Source organism: Carcharodon carcharias, chromosome 16 (genome assembly GCF_017639515.1).
Source record: "Carcharodon carcharias isolate sCarCar2 chromosome 16, sCarCar2.pri, whole genome shotgun sequence".
Lineage (NCBI taxonomy): Eukaryota > Metazoa > Chordata > Chondrichthyes > Lamniformes > Lamnidae > Carcharodon > Carcharodon carcharias.
In genome coordinates this window covers 87,540,815-87,560,729 of record NC_054482.1, presented here as the reverse complement: position 1 = coordinate 87,560,729, position 19,915 = coordinate 87,540,815, and the positions used below count along the sequence as shown (strand labels likewise).

At 42.3% G+C, this 19,915-nt stretch overlaps 1 protein-coding gene across 1 annotated transcript; it reads left to right on the top strand.

Moving 5' to 3' along the window:
* Positions 1-4,140: 4,140 nt before the first annotated feature.
* LOC121289054 (selenoprotein Pb-like) lies at positions 4,141-14,060 on the top strand. Its single transcript, XM_041208008.1, has 5 exons — positions 4,141-4,291; positions 4,891-5,112; positions 8,817-9,029; positions 10,334-10,466; positions 12,135-14,060. The coding sequence occupies exons 2-5, from the start codon at positions 4,907-4,909 to the stop codon at positions 12,369-12,371; spliced, it is 789 nt and encodes a 262-aa protein (XP_041063942.1). The 5' UTR covers positions 4,141-4,291; positions 4,891-4,906; the 3' UTR covers positions 12,372-14,060.
* Positions 14,061-19,915: the final 5,855 nt, after the last annotated feature.

Sequence of the window (19,915 nt, the reverse complement as noted above, 5' to 3'; positions counted from 1 at the left end):
CAGTTGGGCAGTGCTGGCATCTATACTGGGTGTTCACACCACAGCGCAAGCATCTCAAAATGATTGTCAGTGTGGAGTTTCCCACCCTTTTGCTTGGTTTGGGGGGGCTTTCCTGTCGGTAGGGCCCATGGGTCTACCCAGTCAACGGAGTCATGTCAAGGCTGGAAGTTGTGCCGAATTATAGCCCGGTTAAATGCTCTAATCTTGCCTTTCCTCACGTACTGGAACGCTTGATCCAAAGTAAGAACATCTTTGTTCTGCAGAAAGTCAGAGTTTTTTTCATCCTGGGCACCTAGGACTATGTGATCATGGATTAGCTCGTCCTTCAGCGCCCTGTATCCACAAGAGCTAGCTAGGTGATATAGGTCAGGTAAAAGAAATTCAATTGATTCCCCAGGTCGTTGCAACCACTGGTTAAAACATGCTTGATCAATTACTAAGTTTCACTTTGGGTGAAAATAGGTGTCAAAGGCTTTAAGAATGGACTCAAAGTCCATGGTGGAGTCCTGCACTTCCGCCTTAGGAGAATGTCATCTGCTACTGGACCTACAACATAAAGAAATAAATTAACTTAAAGCTTTTGCTTTTTTTCATGATGGCCTGCTGTTGCTTAATACCAGACAACATGGCATTTCCATAACTCCCATTGCTGGCCTCTCTGTGGGCCCTTGAGGCAGTCAAATGGGCAAGGCAGAGGCAGGGATTGCTCAACAGGTACGGTCATTGTTACCTCTCTCTAATGTGCCTCCTCCTTCCGTTGACTTGAGCTGCTATCAAGGCGTTCTTAACTGTGTGGTTCCTTCAATAACACCAGTGTATTTTTTACATCAATCTCTCCATTGCTGCCACCATGTTCTGAGATGGTCCTTCTATCTTGGAGTCCAGCTGTAGAACTTGGTTAGTAGACAGACAGTAGACATACTTTGGTATCTGCTTAACAGTTGATTATTAGCACTACATTTAAACAGGTTACGGATTAGGCATATTGTTCCCAGGCATGATTCCAACCTCTCTCCCCTTTGAGAGCCTAAAACATGACAGACTGTTGTCAATGATACATAACCATCTACGTAATACATCAGCATATCCCATCTGCTAACCCTTTGAACTACAACAGTGAAGTTGGGAGGGTTTCTTCCACTGGAAGAGGTCCTTGCTGCTGTGGGGTGGGTGGGGGGTGGTGGGGGTGGGTGAGTGTGGGTGATTGGGGAGGTGGGGCCTCCATGGGCCACAGGCTGTCCAATCTGGAGGGAACCAAACCCACAGGGAGGCTACCGGGTTTTACTGAGTGTCCTCCCCATGTGGTGAGATGCCCATCTGCCATTGGTAAAACATTGATGGCAGTGAAAAGAGGTCCTTTAATGGCCATTAAGGGCCTCAGTTGGCCCAATGACGGGGGGAGAGGGTGATGAGCATGGTGCCCCTCGCCATCCCACCTGATTTTATGCCACCCCACGTAAAATCACATCCTAGCCTGCACCCAAGGGGGTGTAAAATTACAGCCTGTGTGGATAATAACTCCTCATGTGGCAAATAGGAAGTTATTATCTAAGAACACTGCCACAGTTAGCATTTAGCTTGAAATGCACTAACTGCTGTAAACAAGATACATAGACAAGGCATCACTCCAACGTAAATACATTTAATTTGCATAATTCGTCAAGAGGCAGGGATGCTCTTCAGCTGTGAACTATTTATCACAGTGATTGCAGATAGTTTTTTAAGACTAAAGGAATTATGTGACAAAATGATTTGTTACCAACACCTATTAGATGGATCCTTCAGTCATCCTTTGTATATGTAGATATTTCTCTGGAAACTTTGATTTGAATTTGAGAGAATCATTGGTATTTGGTCAAGCTTCAAATGTTACCGTCGATAAATCCAGGAGAGCCTGCTGAGAGTCATCAGTTCTTCTGAGGCTTTTAAGATAGAGGCTGGAGAGAATGTGATTTTGATGAAACCCCACCAATGTTATGGACGCTAATCCACATTTAATATTAGTAGAGTTAAAGGTGAAGTATCTTTTACCATCTTTTATTGAAAGGCAAAATGTGAATTAAAACTTTTTTAATAATAGTGCAAATTGCTGTATTGTCTTTGCTAAGGATAGTTGCCTGCAATTCCTGAGCTACGTGGGAACTCCAAGATCGAACTCAAAGCTCAAGGTGTCTGAGCTTTGGGAATGGCTGAAGTCACTGCAGGGCTGAAAATTTTCTGGATCACACATCCTTGGAGGTGATCACCTCAAAGCTATAGAGAGTTCAAGAGCTTAGTAAAGGGAATACCAGATGTCAAAGTAGGAAGAGGTGAGCAGTGCAAAAATCCTCTGGGATTGTGGCATTCTCAAACTGATTCTGAACATCGTACTGTATATCGGTGTGGGTGGTCTCAGTCTAGAGCACAGCCATTGCAGAAAAGGGCAAATGACTGCTTAGGAGTCACAGCAAAATGTCGAAATGCAGTTGTTAGGGATTTGATAGTTGGAGGGCTGGACAGGCATTTCTGCAACCATAAATGCGAGTCTCGCATTGTGAGTAGTAGCCTCCCTGGTGTCAGGTTAAAGGGCATTAGTAACACGTGAAAAACAATTTCTTCAGGAATGGGGACCAGCCGGAATTTGTGGTCCATGTTGGAACAATAATATTGGAAGGATATGATTGAGGCTCTATAGACAGAGTTTCAGTAGTTAGGGAGGAGGTTAAAGAGCAAGATCTCAAAGGTTATAATGTCCGGATTACTCCCAGTACCGCACGCTAATGAATATAGGAGCTTTAAGATAAGACAGGTTAACATGGCTGCAGCAGTGGTGCAGGAGAAAGGGCCTGTAATCATGAGGCACTTCTGGGACAGGAGGGACATGTACAAAATGGATGGATTGCACCTCAATAGGGCTGGGACCAATGTTCTTGTGGGAGATTAGCTAGTGCTCTGGGGGAGGTGTTGGAACTAGTTTGGTAAGGAGAGGAACACCAAGATGTAGCATTAGAGAGGAAGTACAATGTGTAGAGAGGATAGGGAGAGACAAACAGCATTTGAATAAAAAATAGTTCAGAAAGAGGAGGAATCAGATGGAGGAATAATGCAAGGCAATGTAAGATGGATTTGGAATGTATGGTAAATAAGGTTGATTAATTACAGGCACAAGTAATCTAATGGGACTATGATGTAGTGGCAAAAACAAGGACTAAGCTCAAAGAAACTGAGATTAAGATTTTAACATTCCTGGTTACAAGGTATTCAGGAAAAATAGGGAAGGAAAAAGAGGAGGTGGGATACCAGGATTTATTAAAGAAACTATTATAGCATTGGAAAAGGATATTTCCAGGATTAAGGAACTTCAGTTACATGGACAGATTGGAGAAGCTGTTATTGTTCTCCTTGGACAAGAGAAAATTAAGGGGAGGTTTTATAGAGGTGTTCAAAACCATGAGGTGCTTGGACAGAAACTGTGAGAAACTGTTCCCTTTGGCCTAAGGATTGAGAACCAGAGGACACTGATTTAAGGCGATTGGCAAAAGATGCAACAGCGACATGAGGAAAACCTTTTTACACAGAAAGCAGTTAGAACCTGGAATGCACTGTATGACAGTGTGGTGGAGGTAGATTCAATCGAGGCTTTCAAAAGAGAATTGGAAAATTATCTGAAGAGAAAAAAATTGCTGGGCTACGAGGAAAAAGTCGGGCAGTGAAGCTAGTTGAGTTGTTCTTGCTGAGAGCTGACACAGACATGACAGGTCAAATGACCTCCTTCTGTGCTGTAACCATTCGTTTCTATATGATTCTAACCTTTAATGGATGACTTTTCATTCATAAACATGAAACATATTAATTCGCCATGACATTGCAGACAGCACAGGAGCTTTAAGCTTTCACTTTGTATCATTCATGTTGTTGGAAGGACCCTTAACTAGGGAATTTATTAACCTGTTATGTTTTTTACCAAGGTCACTGTTTACTGGTGGCAATTAATATTGTTAAGGAAATACTGGGCGAGAAGAAATATTTCATTTTAAAGAGTCTGGTGCCATATAAGAGGAATGTTGTAAATTGGTGATGGCCACTATTCCACCAACTGTTTTAACTTGGAGGAAATAAGGAATTACTATTCACTGTTCCCCACATTTACCCAGAACTGTGAAAAAATCATTCGGTCCACAAAGAGTTAACATTGAACAAACAGATCGTTTCCAATCCGGGAGATAGCCTGTGGCTGAGAGTTGGCGGATCAGGGAGTCCAGAGCTTGGATCGAACGCCCAGGGAAAGAGAAAAGTGAAAATCAGCTGGAAGGTAACGTGTTGACTGATTTGTTTTGTCCCTAAGAGCAAAACAGTTTTACACGAACAAACGAACCAGGTGTTTTAAGAAAACTTTTCCATGTTCATCATCTGAAGTGCATGGAGTTTCAAACGTTTCCTTGCTAAATCTTTTCTAAAGGTCCGAATTCAATCCGTTACAATTGTGTTTTTAACATAAGTCTCTAAACTTCTTATCGAAATTGCAACAAATTCATGTTACAATTGTGTGTGGATTCTTTTCATTCAGTGGTGGCCGGATGCACTTTTGCCAGTTTTTTTTTTACATTCTTGCATCTTGTCCGGTTTTATTTGTTCTGGCCATGCGCTTTTTTGCATCACAAATCGTCGATTGCATAATTTTGGCATTATGTGAACAAGTCAGTAACATTTTTGAAGAGTAGAACTTTGCATAAACAAATGAGTCTCGGTGTTTAGAATTTCCGTTCCCACCAGAAAATGTGCAAGAGTTTGTTGTCTTTTCTACACCCAAAAAAATTGACACACCAACTAATCGGGGCCTTTTGTTCTCTGTTGCTTTTTAAAAAATGTTAATTTAAAATAAATTTATTGTCCATCTACTCCAAATTGTAGGAATATGTAAGAGATCATGATGGGGCTGGAGATGCCTTTACTCACTATTGTTTTGGGCCTAACAATCACTGTGGCAGTAGCGGGGAATGAAAGCAGAATCTGTAATGTGGCCCCTCACTGGGAGATTGCCAACCAGAACCCAATGGAGGAACAAATTGGCCGTGTGGTGGTGGTGGCCCTTCTCAAAGCAAACTGCCGGTTCTGCTTAACACAGGCAACTAAGTAAGTAAAGCACTTCATAAATATTTTCTGCCGCCGCGCTTAAGTCATCTTCACGATGCCTCCTTCATTCAAGAGCACAGACTGGAATTCTATCCTGTCTTTAGCAATTAGGTGAAGCACAAGAGTGGTGAATGTGAAAAACTCTCTTGATTTTTCCTTTCCTCCCCTTTCACTCGGGGGGAGGGGGATCCCCATTCTTTTGTTCGTGACATCTCAGAGTGTCAGAATTAAGACCAAGGGCTCTCTTAGGAATTGTGCCATGAACTGATGTCGTATATTAATGTTGGAATATATTGAACACTCTTTTGTTTAATGTTACTTTAAAGGATGACTTTCTGTTCAAACCATTGCTGCTCATTTTCATTCTTTTATAATTTTTTCCGTCCTGTGTAATTGAGTAATTTCTTTTGAGTCTTTTTTATATTAATCGAGTGATTGGCTATTGTAGTTGGAACAACGTCCTTTCAACAAGGAACTTCGGAACAGTTGCCAAACTCATACATTCACAAGTCCTACAATTTGTGGGTTTTTGCCCCTTTTTATAATGTTTTCTTCTACATAAATTTACAGCATCTTGAGATATACACCACATCCTATAGTTTATGGACATTTTAATGTTTCTGATGCAAATGAGAAATTGTAACTGTACAGAAAGCTTTATTTACATTTTTCATAAACATTAACACAATCTGCAGATTGCTAGACTTGTGAATGATCCACAAGTGTTGGCAATAAAAGCAGAAAATGCAGGAAACACTCAGCAGGTCATGCAACATCTGTGAAAAGGGAAACAGAGTTAATGGCCCAAGTCTTCCGGTCTCCGCAGAGATGTGCTACAGGACTTCACAGGAATTGCCCAGGAAGTTTGAACTTCTGGGCAATTCCCCTGCTCCCCTGGAGCCTCCAAAAAAACAGTTCGAACTCTGAGTTAGAGTCAGAGGCATCGGACAGGTCCAACTTACTTACCAGGATAGTTACTCAGGAAATGTTAGACAGGAAAAAAACCCAGTCTAACATCTGGGAAACACCTCTGACTCCCCACTCAATATACCCCCCCAACTACTCCCCTTGACTCCTCCAATAATTCCACTGACCCCACCTGACTAGTCCCCCCACCCGACTCCCTTGTGACCTGACCTGATTAGCCCCCTATCACCCAACTGCTCTCCTGACCCAAACCCGACCTGACTCCCCTGGCCTGACCTAAGTAGCCACTGATCCAACTACCCCTGACCTCACAGCCCCTCCCGACCAGACCCACCTGCCATCCTGCCACTGTACCCACTTCATCCAACTACCACCCTGCCCATCTACCATCTCACCCACCTGCCACCCTATCCTCTTACCCACTTTTTCACTCACCATACCCCTTTACTCTTTATCTTATCCACCCTACCCCCTTAGCCACCCTTCCCCCATACACACTTATCTTCTCCCCGTTGCTTTCCTAAGAGACTCTACTTTCTGGAATAGGCCAACTAGTGCCATAAAAAGGGGGTGTGGCTTCTGCACCGAGATCTCTGTGCTGCTCCTTACTAGATTTGCTGCACTGAGTGAGTTGTGAACCATCAAAAGAGCATTTAGAAAAACCAGAACAAGGTAAGTGTGTATTATTTTGTCTGATCAGAGTCGGAAATAGGGATTCCAAACCTGATCAGAAGATCTGGCCAATGTTTTAGGTCAATGACCCTTTCATCAGAACTAGGAACAGTTAGAAACGTATTTGGTTCTAAGCAAGTGAAATTGGGGAGACTGGGAAAAAGAACAAAATGAGAGAGAGTAGGAGACAGGAGAGATTAAATGACAAAAAAATCAGCTGGTGGTGCAACGATAAAGGGAGTGATAATGGGACAAGTAAATAAATAAAAGATGTGTTTAGAGGAGGTGTGAATGGCAGAATGATATCCTACCTCACTGCCTGGTTGAATTTATTTTCGCATTGAACTCCACACGTTCTCTAAATAAAAGGTATTGCTATGGCTACAACTAACTTTTTGTGGGAAAAATGGAACATTTCATCTTCAAGTCCTCCTCAGGCCCCTTCCTTACCTCAATATCCTGTATAATGATGACTGTACTGGTGCCCTTTCTTACTCTCGCCCTGAATTTCAAAAACTTTACTTCCAATTTCCATTCTTCTGTCACCTTCACATAATCCATCTCCAATTCTTCCCTTCCTTTCCTCAATTCCATATCTGAGGATAGGTGATCCATCAATATCCACTATAAACGCACTTACTCCCACAGCTATTTCGACTACACTTCCTTACACCCAGCAAGGACTCCATTCCATTTTCCCCATTTCCATTGCATCTGCTTTGATGATGCAACCAGCGCTTCTCATATTTGTTCCTTTTTCCTCACCAAGGATTTTCCCCTTCACCCCCCACATGGTTGACAGGACCCTTGGCCAAGTCCATACAGTTTCTTACACTTCTGCTTTCGCTCCTTCCCTTCCTTTCGAAATCCATGAGAGGGTTTCCCTTGTCTTAATCTTGCACCCACCAACGTCCACATTTAACAGATTTCTGCCACCTCAAGTGTGATGCTGCCACAAAAAATATCTTCTCCCTCCCCTCTCAGCGTTCTGAAGGGACTGTTATTTCCACGATGCCCTGGTCCACTCTTCAATAATCCCAACATCGCCTCCCCTTACGACAGGACATTCCCATGTAAGCGCAGGAGGTGCAACACCTTTTTAACCTCCTTTCTCCTCATCATCTCAGACCACAAGTACTCCTTCCAGATGAATCATTGGTCAACGTGCACTTCTTTCAATCTAGTTTATTGTATTCGCTGCTCATGCTGTGGTCTGCTCTACACTGGGGAGACCAAACACAGATTGGGTGACTACTTTGCAGAACACCTCTGTTCAGTCAGCAGGTGTGACCGTGAGCTTCCGGTCCCATTTAAATTTAAATTTTCCACCTGGTTTTCACAACTTACTCTCTGTCCATGGTCCCTTGCAGTGTTCCAATGAAGCTCAAAGAACAGTACCTCCTTTCTGAATTCAGTATTTTACAGTCTTCCAGGATCAACGCTGAGTTCAACAATTTCAGATTGTAATCCTTGCCCCCATTTTATTTCCTTTTTCTTTGCTGGGTTTGGTTTTACTCTTGTTTTTCTCTTGTTTTCATTTTCATACAGCAGCTGTTCACTATTCTGCCATTCACAGCTCTTCTAAGCATATCTTTTGTTTCTTTACTTGTCCTGTTGCCACAACCTTTGGCCTTGCACCATCAACTCATCTGCCATTTGATTTCTCCCATCTTCCACCCTATCACAGACTTTCCCTTTTGTTCTTTTCCCCAACCTCCCCCTTGCCCCTTTCACTTGTTAATTCCTATTTCCTATTACATTTCTAACTTTACTCAGTTCTGATGAAAGATCACAGACCTGAAACATTAATTCTGATTCTCTCTCCGCCTGTTTCTCTCTGCCTCACCTTTTGAATATTTCCAGCATTTTGTGTTTTTACTTCAGATTTCCAGCATCCAGAGTATTTTGCTTTTGTACAAAGTGTTGGCGAAGTTGGTGTGAACCAATCCAATATTTCAATGACACCATCAGGATTATAAATTAGCTCCATGTTTTTTTTAAGAAAACATATCCAATCTGAAATGTCCTGTATGCATGTTCAACTCTGCAAAAGTACCAGCCAAAGTAATGCTGTTCACTGTTCATCATTTTTATTGCATTGGTAGATTAGGCAGCTTGCGAGACAAGCTCAATCATCAGGGCCTGAAGGATATACGCTATATGATAGTGAATGAGAAAACACCTCAATCTAGAGCCATGCTCTGGGAGCTCAAACGGCATGTTCCTGAGGATATCCCTGTCTACCAGCAATCACCATTTCAACGTGATATCTGGAGCATTCTGCAGGGTAACAAGGATGACTTCCTCATCTACGACAGGTTGGTTACTTTAAATGGTAGCACTGAGACTATTTGTTGCTATCAAACAGATTCTTCCCCCTTCAATTATTTGTGTGCAATAGTACTTAGGACTGCTGGGAAAGTAGATATAAGGGATGATTTATTCTAGCACCCTGTTTTGTGCTAACAAAATAGCAGAACCTTTCTGCTTTTACCATTGAAATATTTAACAAAATGAGCAAAATTTATTCCCCGCCAATTTTTTCCCCTTTTATCATGAAGGTGATGCCTCGTGCTGAGATATGATTATATGATGGTAACAGCCCTTTGGTAATTTGCCCAAGCTGTCGTGTGTGAGCATGTTTGCAATTATAGTCAAACCTGATCCGGTCCTCATGTGCATGCACATATGTGCTTTCTAACAGGAATCACCCTTACAGCAATCGGCAGCAAAAGTCCTTGCTGATACTTCATATTTTTGTCCTTCTGTATTTTTGGGTTACCTAAGGCAAATTGGGGGGGAAATGCAGAAGCGGGTGTGTGCAGGGGCGCCTCTGATCAGTGCTATGCGCTCCCTGTGCATGCGGGGGGGGGATTCCCTCAGCTGGGAGTGTGCTCTTTTGCGCATGCACACGAAAGAGCGCACAGATCTCCCTGAGGCAAAGTGCTGCCTCAGGGAGATTGATGCCAAATTCAAAAACGGTCAATGCAAAAAATTAAAATTTCCCTGACATGTCCCCTCATGTGACACTGTCACATGAGTTGGGACATGTCCATCACTTTCATTCAAACTTTTATTAAATTTTAAAAAACCTACGTGAAGCTTCATCCCACCCATGGATGAGGTTTCATGCTTTTTCTGAAGCCCACCAGGGCTCCCAGCCGCCTGCTAACCTTAAGGTTGGACAGGCAGATCCATTAACTAGTTCAATTACTTTTTAAATGGCCTCAATTGGCTGTTGACGGGTCGGCAGGCACACAGCTGACTCAGCTGTGCCCCCGCCGACCTGAAAATTGAAATGACACGGGGTGACGTCGGGAGTTCCGCCTCATGTCATCCTACATCATTTTATGAGTCAGCGAGCGGGTCCCGCTCCCCGCTGGCTGATCTCAATGTCTTGACCTTTGTAGCCTGTGTGGCTCAATGCTACACAATGTGATATTTTTTATTCACTGTGAGACTAGCTGTCATATCTTTAAAAATTGAGCAGTTGTTCAACTTGCACGTTTATCTTCTAAAGGATCTGCACCAACACTTACAAGGAATTGGGCCATTTATAATGCCACTCACATGTCACTTCAAGGTATTTAATCCCATTTTTATGATTTTCCTTTTCTTCTAGATGTGGTAAATTGACCTTTCATATCGTGTTACCATATAGCTACCTCCATTTTTGGTATACTGAAGCAGCAATCCGGGCAACATATAACAAGGATGTTTGTGGGAACTGTGGAATCAGCAATATAAGTCTTGAGGTAATTGTTAGTGTTAATTAGCAATCTTAATTTCAGAAAGACCACAGAGATGCTTGGTAAACAGGTGGTCATATGTCAGTGCAAAAATATAATGTTTGTGGCATCAGTATACCTCAGAAATCGTGTCTTCAAGCAAATAGAAGTAAGCTTCCGACCTCATATTCATGCCATCACTAAGACCACCTATTTTCACCTCCATTACAAAACTGGATTTCGCCCCTGTCTCAGCTCATCTGCTGCTGAAACCCTCATCCATGCCTTTGTTACCTCTAGCCTCAACTATTTCAACACATTCCTGGCTGTTCTCCCACATATAGACAGGATGGTCAAATGGTCAGATAAGTGGGAGATGGAATTTAACCTGAAAAGTGAGGTGATACACTTTGGAAGGAGTAATTTGACAAGGAAGTATTCAATGAATGGCATGACACTAGGAAGTTCTAGGAACAAAGGGACCTTGGCGTGTGTGTCCATAGATCTCTGAAGGCAGGGGGGCATGTTAGTGGGGTAGTGAAAAAGGTATATGGGACACTTGCCTTTATCAATTGAGGCATAGATTATAAAAGTAGGGAGGTCATGTTGGAGTTGTACAGAACCTTGGAGAGGCCACAGCTGGAGCATTGTGTGCAGTTCTGGTCGCCACATTATAGGAAGGATGTGATTGCACTGGAGGGGGTGCAGAGGAGATTCACCAGGATGTTGCCTGGGATGAAACGTTTAAGTTATGAAGAGAGGTTGGAGAGACTTGGGTTGTTTTCGTTGGAGCAGAGAAGACTGAGGGGCGACCTGATCGAAGTGTACAAGATTATGAGGGGCATAGACAGGGTGGATAGGGAGCAGCTGTTCCCCTTAGTTGAAGGGTCAGTCATGAGGAGACACAAGTTCAAGGTGAGGGGCAGGAGGTTTAGGGGGGGATGTGAGGAAAACCTTTTTACCCAGAGGGTGGTGACGGTCTGGAATGCACTGCCTGGGACAGTGGTGGAGGCAGGTTGCCTCACATCCTTTAGAAAGTACCTGGATGAGCACTTGGCACGTCATAACATTCAAGGCAATGGGCCAAGTGCTGGTAAATGGGATTAGGTAGGTAGGTCAGGTGTTTCTCACGTGTTGGTGCAGACTCGATGGGCCGAAGGGCCTCCTGCACTGTGATTCTACCATCCATAAACTTGAGATCATTCAAAGCGCTACTGCCTGTGTCTTTACTCGCAACAATTTCCATTCCCCCTATTATCCCTGTACTTGCTGACTGACGTTGGCTCCCAGTCAAGCAATAACTTATTTTAAAATTCTCACTCTTGATTTCAAATCTCCCCATGGCCTTACCCCTCCCTATCATTGTAATCTCCAGCCTCATAAACCTCCAAGGTATCTTTGCTCCTTTAATTCTGGCCTCTTGTTGCATCCCCAATTTTAATCATTCCACCATGGATGACTGTGCCAAGCTCTGGAATACCCTCCATACACCTCTCTGCCTTTGCATCTTGCTTTCTTTGTTTTAAGACACTCCTTAAAACCTACCTCTTTGTCCAAGCTTTTGATTATCTGACCTAATATCTCGATATGTGGCTTGGTTTCATACTTTGTTTCATAATGTTCCTGTGAAGCCTTTGGGATGCTTCATTACATTAAAGATGCCATATAAATATAAGTTGTTGTTTTTTCTTGCAGACAGAGAAAAACATCACCACCACTTACAAAACAAACTTTACACAATCTAAAACCACAAGTTTGATGACTAATCCAGTTTTTGAAAATCGACTAATTCAGCCAGTGCAACAGCGCATATCTAGTAAACCTCATCCTGAACCCAACCTGGCTCCAAGTGCTATCCATCCACATCATTTCAATAACAGCCAAGATGGAAATCCAGAGAGTGATGATACTCAGAGATCAGAATGGTTGTAGAGAAAACATCAGGAACAAGAGTTAAAATAACTGGCAACCTCAGGACAACTGCCAGCATCAAACCTAATAATTCACAAGTTGTCAAAAAAGAATCCTGGTTTAACATTAACAGTTTTGAATCATGTTCAGTTTTTAATTGAAGAATGTCATGTATGGCACCTCCCACAACAAACACTTCTGTGTTATTGTCAAATGTTCTTTCGATGAAAGAATCTAGCCATGACAATTTAACAAGCAATTTAAAGGCAAGATTGAAATGAGTACTGAAATAAACATATGTCTCGGTGTATTGCCCCTGAGCAGGTAGCCATTGTTTTTGGACCCACAATAAAGTACAGTCCAGACCAAAGGCATCCCCACTCCAGATGCCGCTGTGAGCGTAGAAAAATCGGGGAGGCTAATCACCATGATCTGATTCCAAGCTGTTCTCATGCATCTCCTTTGGGGATAGGTAGGGAATAGCAATCAAAGGTTGGTAAGAAGACAAATTTCAGCTGCCTTAGGAAGACAGCAGAGGGTCCTTTGGAAAGATTGAGGGAAACAAATGGATTAAAAATAGTTTGCCGCATGTTTCAGGTATTTTGTCTAATCCTCAAAGAATATTCTATGCATGTCCATTTATTAAAGGAAGGAATTGGAGTACTGCTCTCTTAACACAGAAGATTCTTGATGGCTTGATGTTACAAGGAAAACATTGGCATTTCTTTTATTTGCTAATCAGTGACAGTGTTTTCTCTTTATTCATGTGCTCAATGAAGTCTTTGGTTCAAACTAGTTCCTCATAGCAGTACTAATTCCAAAATATTTGCACATTTCTCATTTCCCTAAACCATTCTCCCTTTTTGTTTCCACTTTTGGGTATCTTTGGTCACTTTAGTTATTCCACCCATGCCAACAAGAGATTTGGTAGCAAGTCTGCTCCCAGTGACTCCTATATATACACTGATTAGAAAATGGTGAGTTGTGTGCATTAGTTACTCTCTCATTTTTCTCTCCACCTACAAAGGAATGCTGCCACATCCACATGGCATGTCCCAGATCGATGAGTGGAGTTGGAGACTCTAATTACACACTAATACACTACTTTTCCCCTTTACCCCTTCTTTTCTGAAGGCAGTGACTTGTGTTAAGATAGAATTCTATGAGTTGCAGCAATCCTCAAATACTTCACCTTGGTTTGTGATTTCAGACTCTGCATAGGTTGTTTTAACAAGAAAGTGTCACAACTTGGACAGCTTCCATCATTTTAACATCCTGATCATTACCTTGACCTAATTTTGTCTGACACAATCTCTTAGAATCATCAAAATACATTTTTATTACCCCACAGAAAATAATCAAATGTGTGTGCATTCTTGGAATATTTTCTGCTTTGCTGGTTTCAGATATTTAGCAAGATAGATGAGATACCAACTGGGCTATTGGCACTCAGTAAGGTATGTTACATTTGAACAGAAGATGGAAGACTGTTTCTGGCTAATGATTATGACTGATTTATCTGAACAGGAAATACACTGCAGTCTACCTAAAGATCGATGATTTTAAAAACTTCTTAAAACCATAATTTAAAATAATTCTTATGTCTTGTTATGAATGATAGTGATCAATAAATTACTAATGAAGTTGGATTTACAGTTACTCTAACATGTATAAACAAATGAAAATAAAAGTCAAATTTTTATCAAAAAACACTGAATTATGTATTAGTGAAGTTGTACATTGTTTTATACAGCACTTAGAAGCACTTATTTATGAGTCTGTTGACATAACTGTATATTGGTAAAGCGGATCTATAGATTACAGCAAAGATGGTAACTGCTACAGGGCTGTCAGCATCATCAGTCCCACGAAATGAGGATTACTGATGGGCGAGTAGTGACAGTTGGGCAGAGGGTAACCTACCTTGAGGTGGTACCTATAATAAGTGTTGCTGTACTTCCATCGTCCCCACTGTATCTGGTCTTCACTGCCAGGGAGTCATTGGACTTATATAGGTCTCTAGATAACTCAGTATTCTCTCAGGTCTAGACAGAAAATGGACATTATGCTCTATCAATATGCCTTGATCTGAATGTAAGGCTTCATCATTTGGGGAGGGGAGTTGGGGGGAAAGATGTGTTTTGTGTTGAGTGAGTGTTGTGCAGGTTTTTGTTATCAGCAATTCTCAGGCACAGATCCATCAGGAAGGCAACTGGGAGTAGGGATCTCATAATCTTTTGTAACTTAGATTGCTGCCCAGAATTGTTGAATTTTGGAGCAGGATCGTAATTTGTGCTGAAGCAAAGGAGTTTGGCTTCATACTTTCCATCTCTTAGACAGAGGGGTGAACTCCATGTGTGGTATGTTGGTGCATGAACTTCATCTGGCCCACCCCTTACATTTTACTGCACATGATTGTCTGGGTATTGTTTCCAATATTCCACTATTTTTCTCGTTATTTGGTTCTGGGCAGCAATCTACGTTAAAGAAGATTATGAGATCCCTACTCCCAGTTGCCTTCCTGATGGATCTGTGCCTGAGAATTGCTGATAACAAAAACCTGCACAACACTCACTCAACATAAAACGCATCTTTCCCCCCAACTCCCCTCCCCAAATGATGAAGCCTTACATTCAGATCAAGCACCTGTGAGGCATATTGATAGAGCATAATGTCCATTTTCTGTCACGAGTTCCATCACTAGTCTTTTCTTTGGGCTCTGTGGAGAGTGTGTGTCAGCTGTGGCTCAGTCAGAAGGCTGTGGGTTCAGGCTTACACTCCAGGCCTTGAGCACAAAAATAATGGCTAGCACTCCATGCTGAAGGAGGGCTGTACTGTTAGAGGTGCTGTGTTCACTGCAACTTCTGCAGCTGACTGGAAATGCGTCAAGAACGGTTGCTCATGTGCACTTGGCCTGTAGCGCCGGTGCATGTGCAACTGATCCTGATGACTTTCCAGTCAGTGGCAGGACCATCAAATCCCACTTCAGATTTCTTCTTTATTATGGGGATAAACTTGTTGAACTTTCAATGCATCGCAGAAGTACAAAATGGAAATAGTGATTTTATGAATTTTATGTATTATGTAACAGTCTTCTGAAGCAAATTGAAGGCTTTGTGAAGGTGATGGGGCTCTTAATCCTGAAGTTGTGCTCTTGAGCCCACATTGGGTCATATTGTTTACTTTTTTATTTAAGAATTTGTCTTAATAAAGGCCCTGGTTGCAGGTACAAAAACTATCTAGCGTGAACATAGGCTTCTCAGGAGAGCCCAGCTACTAAAGAATATGTTTATTTGTAGAAAACAGGAAATGTTAATAAATAATGCGAGATGGAGTAAGCCCATACATTGTGATGCTTCTCAAAATCATATTGATAACACCTGCAAAAAGTCCTATTAAAAAAACAATACCCTGAAGTATTTCTGATGAGAATTTTCATAATGACTGGCAAATGAACAGAACATTTTGGGGAACTAACGTGATTCTGTTTTAATTTACTCTCTATTACCAGGTTTCAATTTACATCTCCAAAATTAATTCAGGATGCCTGTCTAGTTGTAAATGATAAAATGAGTTCTCAGGCACCAGCTGCACTTAAAGGCATCTCACATTCAAACAGTCAGAGAGTGATTCACTGCGACTGACACTCTGCACATGTGCAGGAATGCTCCCCCGCTAGTGTTGTGGCACTAATAAATGCAGCCTGCTGTCTTTTGGATAAGATGTTAAACCAATTGAGGCCTTGTCTGCCCTCTCTGACCTAAAAGATCCCATGGCACTATTTTGAAGAAGAGCAGGGGAGTTAGCCTGTGTCCTGGCTAATATTTATCCCTCTATCAATATTGCAAAAAACAGATCGGCCATTATCACATACATTGCTGCTTGTGGGAACTTGCTGTGTGCTAACTGGCTGCTGTGTTTCCTACACTATAGCAGTGACTACACTTCTAAACTGCATCATTGGCTGTAGAGCGCTTTGGGATGTCCTGTTGTCATGAAAGGCGGTATACAGATGCAAGCCTTTTCTTCTTTATAGAAATATCTTTGAATACCACTGATATTATTTTAAGGACAAAATGCACAACAATAGAAATTAGGAGGAGGTGCAGGATTAAGGGGAAAAAACACAGTGGAATTAGTTTTGAATTGTCTAGCAAAGGGCTGACATAGACCTGTTGGGCTGAATGGCCTCTTTCTGTGCTCTAAACTTTTACGATTTGACTTTACAATGTTATTGTTACACAGCAATAGTTGTAGATCAAAGACATTTCCTTGTTCCTGTTAGTCTACAGGAATAAATATTAGCTTACGAACAAAATAGTCAAAAGTCTATAGTGTATGAAAGGGGTGACATTGCCTCTTGGGTTCTATCGTTTTTGGGGGCTTTCTGATTTAAAATTTCTACTTGAGTGTTAGCTTCAAAGAAAGGTAATAACTGCAGCTTTTAAAGGGTATTGGTTTATAGGCAAATGTGGTAGCCAGTTTGCACATAGGAAGGTATCAGGTAAAACAATAAGATAAATGACCATGGTTAATCTTTTTTTTGGATGTGTTAATTGAAGGATATTTGTTAGCCAGGTAATTCCCCTGTTCGTTTTCAAATAATTATGGGATGATTTACTGCTTCCTAGCTCAGCGTATTGGGGACAAATTGTGGTGCACCGACCGTTGTTCTGTTTGGGATTACTAATGCAACATAGGCAAGGAAACAAACCTAGGAACTTCTGCTCTATGAGACAGGTTCACACTGGCATTGTATTTACCAAATTTCTTCCTTTCCTAAAGGTGTTGACTCATGCTGGGCTATAGTGCTCCACCCAATTGTCCATTTTTCATGGATTAGCCTACACGTTGAATGTTGCTGGCATTTTGATGATGCGATATCACAGCTGAGCTATCCTCTGAAAATAAATTTACACATTCCAGCAGAGATCAAAGGATAGCAATCAACAGCAATGTAATTTGATTGTAATTCTTTTTCACATCGATGTTCTCCCGATCTCTCCTTAAGACAGTAACTGCTGGCTCGTTATTATTCCTTGAAGGGATTCCAGTTAAATTGTATTATAGGACTTAGGAGCAGGAATAGGCCATTCGGGCCTTCAAGCCTCTCCACCATTTTATAAGATCATGGCTGATCTGGTTGTGGTGTCAACTCCACTTTCCTGTCTGCCCCCAAACCCCCCCATAAGCCTTGACTCCTTTGTCTATCAAAAGTTTATCTAACTCCACCACGAATAAATTCAATGACTAGGCCTTGACTGCTTTCTGGGGGAGAGAGTTCTACAGATTAATGACCCCCCTGAGAGAAAAAAAATCCTCCTCAATCTCTGTCTTAAAAGGAGGACTTCTTATTTTAAAACTGTGTCCCCTAGTTTTAGTCTCCCCCACAAATCTTTGCCCAAATGGTCATTATTTGTTTATGAGAAAGAGAAATAAAGGCTTGTATTCTGAAGTGCCATTCACAATCTGAGGGCGTCCAAAACTGCTTTACATCTAATGAAGTACTTTTGAAGTTGAGTCACTGTTGTATTGTAGGAAACAGAACAGTCAATTTGTACACATCAAGGTTCCACAACAGCAAAAATCATATAATCTGTTTTAGTGATATTGATTAGAGGGATAAATATTGGCTGGAACACCAGCAATAACTTCACTGTTGTTATTCAAAATAGTACCATTTTGTATCCACCCGAGAAGGTTAAACACCTCCTCTGGAAGATGGCACTGCAAAATATGCAGCTCCATCTGAGTACAGCACTGGAGTGCTTGAGCTCTGATTGTGAGTGTTGGCTCTGCTTGTCTGCAGGAGGCATTTTCAATCGTCCACGTTAGACCTGAAGTCCACACAAGTGTCAGGCTGAAGTTTCCTCTGGAACGCATTTGTTGCTAGGAATGGGATAAGGCGGAATTTCTGTTGATCCTGCAGAAGCCCCGAGCCATTTTCCTGCTTGGGGCTCATCAATTTTGCAGCACAGGCTCCAGCCAGCATCTCCAATAGGCAGTGGAAACCTACTAACACTGATAATATAAGTTGAGTGCTGCAGATAATTTAAAGAAGTCCCCTGAGACAAATTCTCAGAAAAGGCTTTCTCAAAGCTAAGGGGCTCATGCTTCAGGTAAGGGGCATGAAGAGAGGGAGAGGTAGCAGCTACTAGGCTTTCCTCTTCCAACAATGGCCATAGCGAGATTCTTGGTACTATGTCAAGGTGTATCACAAATTCTCTCCTGGAAACCTCAGGGGTTATCTGTGAAAGTGGTGATAAAGAGAGTAACTGGCCAGGTTGAGTATGTCAATGTATGGCTGGCAACATTTCCTGACGGAGGAAGATCCCTAACAGTGATGATGGGGTGGGAAGGCTAAAGGTAGGCTTTCATATCCCAATTTCTCTTTCATACTACCTCTGGTACCACGTGAAGTCAGGTGGGGCTTGCCAGAAAGTTCTAGGCTATAATCTCAGCAGGAGTCACTGGAAATAGATCAGGAACAGGAATCCTGGTTAATTTTCATCCCCTCATCCTGAAAGATCAGTTAGTAGCATAGCTGGAGGTAAATGTTATTCTGGACTAGAAAGTGTATGAGGAAATGTCACCTTGCCCTGGAATTAAAGCAAGGAGAGGAGAAACCAAACCTCTAAATACATCTACCATGGGGTAGAACATTCCCCCCATTGAGAGAGGGGGAGGGGGGCGGGGTGCGGTTGGGCAGGGGCGGGGGCGGGCGCGAACCCAATCGGCGCCCCCAATCAGGAACGCGCCGCCATTTTACATGGGCGGGCCAATTAAGGCCCGCCCAGTGTGACACGCACCCAGAAGTGCTGAGCACTTCCTGTGCAGGCGGGGTGGGGGGTGTTCCCTGAGTTGGGAGTGCACTCTTTCGTGCATGTGTGCAGGGGTGCTTCAGGGAGATCAGTTTTAAATTTTAAAAGGTTAATAAAGTGGAGAAGTAATTTTTATGACATGTCCCCTCATGTGAAACTGCCGCATGAGCTGGGATATGTACATTCATTTTATTAAAAATTTGTGTGAAAATGTAAAATCATTCAGGAAACCCCATCCTGCCCATGGATGAGGTTCCATGAAAAATGCGAAGGCCGCCTGGGCGCTTCACCTGCCCCCCAACCTTAAGGTTGGACAGGCAGCTCAGGTAATTAAAAACAAAAAACTGCGGATGCTGGAAATCCAAAACAAAAACAGAATTACCTGGAAAAACTCAGCAGGTCTGGCAGCATCGGCAGAGAAGAGAGTTGACGTTTTGAGTCCTCATGACCCTTCGACAGAACTAGGTGAATCCAAGGAAGGGGTGAAATATAAGCTGGTTTAACGTGTGGGGGGGTGGGTGGGTTGGGTGGGGGGAGAGAAGTGGAGGGGGTTGGTGTGGTTGTAGGGACAAACAAGCAGTGATAGAAGCAGATCATCAAAAGATGTCACAGACAACAGAACAAAAGAACACATAGGTGTTAAAGTTGGTGATATTATCTAAACAAATGTGCTAATTAAGAATGGATGGTAGGGCACTCAAGGTATAGCTCTAGGGGGGGTGGGGGGAGCATAAAAGATTTAAA

Bases quoted from the DNA above. Each gene is read 5' to 3' on its own strand.
- LOC121289054 (XM_041208008.1), top strand. From the start codon at position 4,907: ATGATGGGGCTGGAGATGCCTTTACTCACTATTGTTTTGGGCCTAACA. The intron at 5,113-8,816 runs GTAAGTAAAGCA...TTGCATTGGTAG, and splicing joins TGCTTAACACAGGCAACTAA to ATTAGGCAGCTTGCGAGACA. The intron at 10,467-12,134 runs GTAATTGTTAGT...TTTTTCTTGCAG, and splicing joins TCAGCAATATAAGTCTTGAG to ACAGAGAAAAACATCACCAC.